General features: G+C 27.2%; 1 protein-coding gene and 1 pseudogene across 2 annotated transcripts; both read left to right on the forward strand.

The window, feature by feature from the left end:
• The first annotated feature begins 2448 nt into the window (after positions 1–2448).
• LOC146723364 (acyl-CoA Delta-9 desaturase-like) lies at positions 2449–5454 on the forward strand (annotated as a pseudogene). The gene is made up of 5 exons (XR_014924624.1): positions 2449–2561; positions 2679–2808; positions 2937–3141; positions 3238–3423; positions 5174–5454. The product of XR_014924624.1 is annotated as an acyl-CoA Delta-9 desaturase-like (transcript).
• Positions 5455–7263: 1809 nt separating this feature from the next.
• Positions 7264–9111, forward strand: LOC146723365 (uncharacterized). The gene is made up of 4 exons (XM_085482438.1): positions 7264–7591; positions 8272–8499; positions 8677–8760; positions 8876–9111. Exons 1-4 carry the CDS (start codon positions 7387–7389, stop codon positions 9109–9111), a joined length of 753 nt encoding a protein of 250 aa, XP_085338564.1. The 5' UTR covers positions 7264–7386.
• Positions 9112–10856: the final 1745 nt, after the last annotated feature.

Genomic DNA, 10856 nt, shown 5'->3' on the forward strand with positions numbered 1-10856 from the left:
TTCTTTAATATTTGAAAAAACTCTGGTTTATTCCACAATGAAAAAGTAAATGGATCTTTTAGGCACTTTTTCCCGGAATTTTTTTTTCCAGAGGGGATTTCTAAAAAATTTGTTATCTTCCAAATTTGCATTTTTTTACACGACCTTTTTGAATTTTTTCCAGGCATTACGCGGGTCAAAAGTTGGTTTTAAAATTTTTAAATTGTATCGGATATAATTTCGGATTTTTTATTATAAAATTCATTGTTTACCCCGATGTCATACCAACATTTTCCCCTTTTTCTCTAGCTTTTAACCGTCGCCTGCAAAAAAAAAATGTTAAAATTTTTTTAAAAAAATTTAAAAGTACATTTTATATTTTTTCAGAAGATTTTTAAAAAAAACAGTTCTTTTTTTTTAAACTTATTTTTTTAAAAATATTTATTTATAAAAAAATTTTTAAATAAATTTTTATTTTTTACAAGCAAGGTCATAAACCTTTTTATTAAAAAATTTTCGAATAAAAAAAGCTGATAAAAAAAATTTTCCCCGAACCCCCCACAAATTTTTTGGGGAAAATTTTTCTAAAGAAATAGAGACAAAAAAATCGTCTTGAAAAAACTTTTTTTTAAAACCAAAAACCCCAATCAAATCGTTTTGGGGAAATTTTTTTAAAACCCCTCACGAATAACCCTTTGGCGAAATTTTTTTTTTACACCCCCCAATTTTAACTATTTTCTACTTTTTTACTTTGAACTACTTTTTTTATTACTTTTTTCTACTATAACAATTTTTAAAATAAAAAAGGGAAAAAGGGGTTTTTTTTTCAGAAATTTTTTTTTTTGAAAAAAAAAAAATATACGGGGCCCCCTTTCAAACCCCTTTCTGGGCAGATAGAGCGTGAAACAAATAAAAAACCTGATCATTTTGCGTTTTTCAAAAATTATTGGTTTTTAATAAATATCAAAAAACGAATGAGCGGATAAAAGGGGGGCCGGACTGGGGTTTACATTATTTTTAATTAAAAATTTTCTTTTTTGGCGCCACTACATTGGTGCTGCATGACACCCTTATCAAAAAATCTTTTTAACCTTACGTTTTTTTTTTTTTAAAAAATAATCAAAATTTCGAATACCAAAAAGATAAAAATTAACACAGTTGTTTTATTTCCCTCATGGGATTTTCAACTATTAAAAAAAACCCAAAAACATAATTAAAAACGTAAATAACTGTAACATTTTCCCTTTAAATATTAATAGAAATTTTTAAATTGAGAAGTTACATAAAGTTTTAAATTTTTATTGTTTAAAACTTTTTTTAAAGTAATTACAGTACATTATAAAAAATTATATATTTTTTATATATTTAGCACATTTTTTAAAATTTTTCCCGGAATATTTTGAACCCGGGGAATTAATTTTTAAATAAAACAAAACACAAAAAAAATTGCAAAAAAAAAACTTTTTGTTTAATTTGTTTTAAAATCAATTAAAGAACTTATAATATTAAAAATATTATTTTAAAAATTTTGTATTGATTTTAAATTTTAAAAAATTTTTTTTAACAATTATTATTCGTCTTTTATTGTAGATAAATATCTATTTTTTAGGCATGATGAAAAATTTTTTCTTAAAAAATGCTGAAAGAATATATATTGATAATATATATAAAATATAATATATATATTTTTTTTAAAAAATTTTTTCTACGCATACATACGATACATATAACATACATACATACATATTGCACGATATAAAGAAATATACTAATCTTTTCATTCAGCCTTTTTTGAAGGAAACTATGTTGACAAAGAGGCAGACCGTTTTGCGGTATATTATTTTATGATGAGAGAGACGAAGATAATATGACTATCTGTCCTTGTCTAACTGCACGATTGCAGTTTTCTCTATCGCGACATCGCGCAATTAATTTTCTGCTCTGTTTATTCCTAAATGTCATTTCGGCACATACACATGTAAATGAAATATTCCACAATCGAGATCTTTTTTATTAGACTTTTAAACTTATTTCTGCAAGTTCACTAATATTCCTTTATGCAATTTTTTTGGAGAAAGCGATCTTATTTTGTACGTATAAATTATGAAACTTTTATACAAGCAAATATTGTTATGACGTGACGCGAGAAGCAAAAAAAACTCGTATATAAAAATTTTTTGTCTTTTTATCACAAATTCAGACCGCTCCCTCCTTTATTATTGTATTAACTTTAATCGTGAATTATAATGCTAATGAGTAAAATTATATGATAAAACATTATACAATGTTAAGAATTATTATGTGTTGCAGACTATTATACGAAATTTATATAGAAGCTGCACTTTTTACTATTAAACACAATTTTTTTACAGTTTGACATTCAATATAATGAAAAATTTTGTAATGAATTTAAAGAGACTGTAAATGACGAAATATTGACAAAAGAATCCACATAAGGTCAATTATGAAATGAAAATTGTTTGGAAAAATGTAATTATTTTCACCTTATATTCATCTTTTCCATCCTTTACGGATTATATCTGTTTGCCTTCTTACGCCAAACTGTGGACCGATTATCTGGTGTATGTTTTTTATTTATTTGTTATTATTCCATAAGATTTTAAACTACATTGCACATATTCAATACAATAATAAAAATAAATACATATATGTTATCAAATAATTATTTGTAATTATAGTTTATATTATTGCTGTTCTTTCGGGTTTTGGCATTACTGCTGGCGCTCATAGATTATGGTGTCATCGGTCTTATAAGCGAAATGGCCACTGAGACTCATTCTTGTAATTCTCAATGCTGCTGCTCTCTAAGTAAGTTTATTGTTAATGTTTTTCTTCTCGTTCAAGTGTATTGTAAACTTTTGTTAGCTATTATTTAGAGTTCTACATTTTATTTCTGTTTTTGTGGTATTCAAATTTTATTAAGCTATAATTTTTAGGATAACATTTTCGTGTGGGTTAGAGATCATAGAACGCATCATAAATTCACTGACACTGATGCGGATCCGTATAAGCGCGTAGAGGATTTTTTTTCTCCGCATATCGGATGGCTTATGGTTCATAAACATTCGGACGTCATTATCAAGGGTGCTACGATTGACATGAGTGATATAGAACAAGACCCCCTCGTGGTCTTTCAAAGAAGTACGACAGGCATAACTTATTTTTACGGGACCAAATGAAGCATTGTTCGTTTGACTTTATATATGATATTATCTTTTTATTCATACTTTTTTTTAGATGTGTATTCATATTTGGTAGTACTTCTGTTGCTTTATCATACCAATATTGGTACCTTGGTTGGCATGGAATGAGAGTTTCTGATATGCATGGCACATGTCCGTGTGCAGATATGGTTTAAATTTAAATTTTACTTGGGCGGTTGAATTCTTGTGGCTCACTATGGGGTGAAAAACCATATAATAAGTATGCATTTGTGCAGTATATGTGACTTATTATGTACAAATATATATGTATATATATTTATTTATTTAAAATTAGTGAATCGTATTTATAATAATTCACATCATATCGGTGCTTAAAAATTACACAGGCACACAAAAAAATAAAGTGGTATGTCCGAAAAACTAGACTCCCTACGTTTTGGTTTTTTGGTCCTTGAATCCAAATCCGTTTAACTCCATCAAGTCCCAGTTTTTTATAATCTAAAAATATAAAATTTCGGGGTAAATTCGGACTTTATATGAAAGAAATTATTTAACTCTTGGCTAAATTTAATGGAAACGTTATGCCGATAATATATGTCGGTGTACTGAACTATCATGCCTATTTATACTAAAGATATTTTGCATACCTTCTTGAAATACGAGATCACAGCAAGAAGGAAGCTATATTTACCGTGAGTAGCGCGTTCTCTTGCTCTCAAACGTTCTGTGTAAAGGTATTCGTTTTTTTCGCTTTCTTGCTCTTTGTAGTATATCTCTTTTCACTGTCCAGTAATAGTCAGCCATCATATTTACATTCCACCTTCCTTGATATCGACATTCCATTTCTCTGATATCTTGATGGAATCGTTCTCCTTGCTCTTCGCTATAATCACCGAGATTTTCTAAGAACCAATCGAAATGCGAATCCAAGAAATGTATCTTCAAATTCATCAGACATCCTAATTCCTTAAAGTTTTCAATCATTTTTTCCACCAATTCTTTATAATCTGAATTTCTGTGATTTCTTAAAAAATTTCCGACAACGTTTTTGAAATTAAGCCATGCTTCTTTTTCGACATCATTCATTTCTGTAGCAAAGATCCCATTTTTAACAATGTATGAATCTGAGGGCCGTTGAATATTCCTTCTTTCAATTTAGCGTCAGAGATGTTAGGAAACGTTTGTCCTATGTAGCGAAAACAATCACCTTCTTTGTTTAAAACATTTACGTATTGCTTCATTAAACCAAGTTTTATATGGAGAGGCGGAAGTAAAACTTTTGATTTGTCAATCAACGATTCCTTGATTATCTTCATGGATCCAGGTTTCATTGTGTTCCTTTCTGGCCATATTTTTATCCCCTTTTAGAGCAGTTGTCATCGCCCGTACTGTTCATCATGTCAGCAGATTCAGTACCCAAGTAGCAAACTAATGTCACCAAAAAAACGTCCAAAATGATGTCATTTTGCTACCTGGGTAGTTTCTATCCGAACATGACTTCATCATGTAATGGATGCAAGAAGTATTCAACTTCTTATAGATCAAAAAAATAAGTAAACATAAACACAAGATCATTGTGTTTTTTACGGCACAAAGACAATCGATGGTCCATTTTTTATTCATCGCATCCAAGTAAAGAGTGCACTATTTACAGTAATATAGCTTTCTTCTTGCTGTGATCTCGTATTTCAAGAAGGTATGCAAAGTATCTCATAGTATAAATAGGTATGATAGTTCAATACACCAATATATATCATCGGCATAACGTTTCCAATTAAAAATAAAATTTCGTTTAAATTTCAGCCGAGAGTTGAATGATTTTTCCATATAAAGTCGAATTTACCCTGAAATTTCATATATTTTAAGGTTATAAAAAATTGGGATCTGATGGAGTTAAACGGACCTCGGATTTTGATTCAGAGCACCAACAAACCAAAAAGTAGGGGGGTCTCTCGGACATACCACTTTTGTTTTTTTTGTTGTAACAGTGTTATTATTATATTATATAGATCAATCAGCTCTACCGACAATATTGCAGTTTCTATCATGGCTCTTGGCGAAGGCTGGCACAATTATCATCACATTTTCCCTTGGGATTACAAAACAGCGGAATTGGAAATTATGGGTTGAATTTTACCACAGCATTTATCGACTTCTTTGTTTATTTAGGTTTAGCTTACGATTTAAAAACTGCATCCGCCGACATGATAAAAAAACGTTCTCTTCAAAGCAATGAAAATAAGAGTTACTAACTAATCGTGCAGAATTAAAGGATCCCTCGACTGTCTATATTAGTAACAAAATTACGATTTTTATATTTCTAGTCTTTTGTTGCATTAATTTGACAGAATTAAAAATCCTTCTTCAAGATTGCAATACATATCAACGATCCCAAGAAACTCCAATTTTATATGAAAAACGAGAAATGAATACGAAATTACAGTTTTTTTTATCTATTTATATCTTAGTATGGCGTTTCGAATTGCAAATAAACTGTCAACTCATAATGTGTTTTATGATTTCCACGTTAGATCCGCATTGATCCTCTTTTTTTCTACCTCTTAGCTTCTTTTTCTTCTCCATCACCTTCCATTTTTGTTCCTCTTTCTCCAATTCTATCATCACTATCTCCTTTTCTTTCTTTCTGTCCTTTCCTATTTTCCTTATTTTCATTATTCTTACCTTCGCCTCTATCTCCTCCAGCAATTTCTCTGCCCCCTCTCTTCTTTTCTCTTAACTTCCAATCCTTTTATGACTGTTCTTCCTCCTTTTCTCTTTTTCCATTATCTCTAACCTCCTTTCCATATCCCCTACTCTTTTTTCCATTTCTTTTTCTATGGGTCCCTCCTCCTCTTTCTTACCCTCCCTCCAATTCGCCATCTTTTTCTCCAGCCTTTCCACTCTCCTCTTCATTCCTTCTACATTCTCTTTTAACTCCTTCTCTTCTCTCCATTTTTCCATTTGCTCTCTGTAGTCTCTTCTTAGCTCCTTCATCTCTCCTCTTATCCTCTCTTCCTACTTTTTTATTTCCTCATTCAATTTCCCCATCATCTCTTTCACTTCCTGCCACATATCTTGAATTAGTCTCTTTATATCTCCCTTTCCTCATCCTTTCCTTTCTCTGGTGATCTCACTATTTTATTATTTTTTTAAAAACCTTCACGCCCTCCTTTCTGTGCTCTTTTCCTCCAGCTCCCTTTTTCTTTTCAATAAATTCTCTATACTTTCTAAGCTACCACTTCTTTCTTTTCTTTTCTTACCGTTCACTCCTTCCTCCCCACACAGCACATGTAGATTAGGAAAATGTTCTGAGAATATCGTTAAAGTATATTGAGTATATTCTAAGAATATTCGAAATATGTACTACGATATCAAGTATATACTGAGAAAGTTCCTATGTCTCACTAGTTTGCTTCTCAGTACATACTGAAAATATCTTATAGTATATTCTGAGAATATTTTTAGTAAATTATAAGATATTACACATATAAAAAGCTAATAAGAGCAGAAATAATATCACGGTTATATAAACTAGTTTATTACATTTAATCAATATGTACTGATATAAACAATAAAGTTTATTCTCGATTCTTAACTCGATTCTTGGAAGTATAGTTAGAAATTGGAGCTAGTCGAAATAATCTTGGCATAAAATATTTCCTTATATAATCAAATGTTTTATGAAAGTATAATGAAAAGTTTAATGTATAAAAAAAATTAATTTTATTTAAATTTTTATTAAAATTATTGAATTATTGATTTATATACAATATATTATATGTATATAATGATTATTAATTGATTACGTATATATATTAATTGGCTATATTTAATAGATTGCTAATTAATTTATTGGATATTTTAGAAAATAAAAATTTATTGAATATAGTAAATTTTTTTTAATTGAATGTTTAGAAACTTTTATTAAAGTTAATTATAATCTTTAATTTCTTTTTTATAATAATTGTTTTTATAATTTAATTTATAAATTTTTCTTGTTAATTTAAATAAAATATATATTTTTCTTTAATTTAAATAAAATATATATTTTTCTTTAATTTAAATAAAATATATATTTTCTTCACAATAATCTAAATAATTTGTTAATTATTTTTTAATTAATTTTAAGAGGAGAGAGGATGAGGGTTGATGTGATAAAAAACGAAAGACATTGTAACATTGTTTTGTACATTATGTAAAAAATTTTACTAAATAGTTTAAGATGCCCTGGCTTGTAGTTAAATTTGATTTGGAAAATACTGTTAAAGCTGTACCAAAAAACTGGTATTGCGAAAAAACTTCGACCTGTTATTGGCCAGCAGAGTCTTGTAATAGTAGCTATGTCATTGAAGAAAAGATAAAAAATCAACAGACTCCGGATCGTTCATTATGGAAAACATATCCTGCTGTAATCTTGGGGCAATATGGTAAGCTTGATTAATTATATAAGAATATGAAAATACGCAACAAGTCCTTATCTAGTTTTAAACACTCTTTTTGTCTTATTTTTTTTTTATTAACTTTATCTTAATATTTTGCAGCTTTTTTCTGACTATATATTTTCTGATGTGCAGACTGCAAGTCCTGACTATATATTTTTTTTTTTATTAATTTTTTTAATATATATTTTCTGATGTGCAGACTGCAAGTCCTAAATTAATTAATTATATATTTTTAATATAGCTAAACACTTATTATTACCAATAAAATATTAAATTTCGTTCGCCAGGAATGAAATACTAAGATAGTAGATATTAAACTGACTACACTGGCTGTCTATTAGATTTGTTAAACTATATTTATTGACGTTTCGACCATACGGGCTGTGGTCCTTTTCAAAATTACAATAGAAGCATTAATGAGTTACTGCATATCGTTATTGACATTTAAAAGTACGCTCCGGTGAGACTTAACTTAAGAAAACTTTGAAAAGGACCACAGCCCGTATGGTCGAAACGTCAATAAATATAGTTTAACAAATCTAATAGACAGCCAGTGTAGTCAGTTTAATATCTACTAACTTATTATTACATTTTAATATATGTTATTTTTTATGCATACTTCATTACATACATAATAACTTCTTAAAAATGTTTTTTGTCGTTAGATAATTTAAAACTCGCCAAGAAAAAAGCTAATAAAGCGAAAACTACTAATGAGCTATCTTCGCATAATGAAGATATTAGAAGAAAACGCATACGAAAAAAGCAAAAAGATAATAAAAATCGAAATAAACGATTCTCAGATACTGATGAAACATCCTTAGATGATGACTCGAATGATGGAAATATTTACCCCGTGACATCTTTTCTAAATTCAGAAAAAACAGTGAATGGTAAATATTATTATCTATGAGTAAAACTCACAATTGAACTGTTGCATATAATATACATATATGGTTTCTTAAAATATTGTTGATGACTATATGTGGTGGCAACAAATTGTTAATTATTATTAAAAACTATATTTAATAAATAAATTATAATATACCATATTATTTTATTTTTTACAGATATTACACAGACAAATTCTGCATCAACTGCAAATTCGGTTGTGAGCGAGAATGCTTTTTCAAAATATCAGTCATTAAATTCAAGTCAGTAAATTATGTTTGTATTATAATGTTATTCTTTTATATTTTATGAATATTTCTATTTACACATATATTTGTGTGAAATGTTAGTAAATTATTGTTGATTCTTAAATTTCAGAATTTTATGAGGAAGTACTGGAAGAAATAAGCTTATTACATCTAAAAGTTAATAACATATTGGATAGCATCAACATTATTATTAATACTACAAAAGTAAACACCGAAGCTCTCGTAAATATTGATAGATCAGAAGTTTCGAAAATCGTACATTTGTTTCCAATGACCGAAGAATCATTAATTGAGGTAGAAGAATGGATTAACGCATCAATGGATAATAAAGTAGCATTGGTATGAATAGACTTTATCTCAATTTTTATATGAATTTTATTTTATAATAACGACTTAATATGTATTAAATTTAATGTTGATTTCTCTCTATATATAATAGCCTTTATTTAAAACAAATTTTTAGACCAGTGCTCGCCAGACCAATTAGAGTAAATCATCATTAAAATTTTTATATCTTAAATATTTAAATATTAATAAAATTTATATTATTAATATGTATTATATAAGATATATTTCAAAAGTAAACGTTAATCCTTAATAACTTCAGAATATTTTTATGTTGAAATTTCAAATTGCTTTACTTTATAATTTTTTGTCAGAATTCTAATGATAATGTATATAATATATTACAAGATATTTTAAAATATAATGATAATGTATATAATAGATTACAAGATATTTGAAAATATAATGATAATGTATATAATAGATATACAATAAGATATTTTAAAAGTGAAGTGATGAATTGGTTCGGGAATTGATTGAGAATTTAAAATAATAAAAAAATTAGAAAATAAAAAATAAAAAATAAAAAACAATTAGAAATAAATAAAAAATAAAAAACAAAACAAAAATTAAAAATAATAAAAGAACAAAAAAATTATAAGTATAAAAAATAAGCTTGTAAAAGTTGGAAATAATCACACATAAATAAAGTCTGTTGTTTATTATATAATTTTTCTTATTTAAATTTATTGTTATCATACATATTTAGCGCTATATAATTTACAAAAATTTCAGATTTTTGAATTCAAAAAATTTTTTTAATTATAATTATTATTATTAATTCTACAATTTACAAGAGCAGTCGGGAGACGCCGCGCTAAGTGTGTATTCCGCAGCGTCAGTATACATATGCGTGTGTGCGTATGTGAGTGCATGTCAGTATGTGTATGAATGCGGGTATTCATATGTTCGTATGCGCGTGTTTGCGCGCATGAGTGCGTACATATGTGCGTACGTGCTCGCGTGACTTCGTGCGCGTACATGTGTATGAGTGTGTGAGTACGTCCGTTGAGTATCGATATTTGTGTTTGTGTCTATTTATTACATAAAACGTGCGCGTGCGTAAATGTCTCAAATTTAGCGCGGCGTCTCCCGACTGCTCTTGTAAATTGTAGAATTAATAATAATAATTATAATTAAAAAAATTTTTTGAATTCAAAAATCTGAAATTTTTGTAAATTATATAGCGCTAAATATGTATGATAACAATAAATTTAAATAAGAAAAATTATATAATAAACAACAGACTTTATTTATGTGTGATTATTTCCAACTTTTACAAGCTTATTTTTTATACTTATAATTTTTTTGTTCTTTTATTATTTTTAATTTTTGTTTTGTTTTTTATTTTTTATTTATTTCTAATTGTTTTTTATTTTTTATTTTTTATTTTCTAATTTTTTTATTATTTTTTTTTTATTTATTTTCTAATTTATACATTATTTTCTAATTTAAACATTAAAATTTTGTTGGCAGCAGTCGGGAGTTTTTTTTTTGTAAAAAATTTTATTATTATTTTCTAATTTTTTTATTTTCTAATTTATTTTTTATTTTCTAATTTTTTTTTTCTAATTTATTTTTATTATTTATTTTCTAATTGTTTTTTATTTTTTATTTTTTTTTTTAATTGTTTTTTATTTTTTATTTTCTAATTTTTTTATTATTATTTTTTTTTATTTATTTTCTAATTTATTGCTGTTCTTATGCTGTTTCTTCATTCTTTTGTCTCTCTGCTTCTTCATCCT

The sequence above is a fragment of the Nylanderia fulva genome, unplaced genomic scaffold (genome assembly GCF_048542155.1).
Source record: "Nylanderia fulva isolate GAGA-0341 unplaced genomic scaffold, ASM4854215v1 Scaffold202, whole genome shotgun sequence".
Taxonomy (NCBI): Eukaryota; Metazoa; Arthropoda; class Insecta; order Hymenoptera; family Formicidae; genus Nylanderia; species Nylanderia fulva.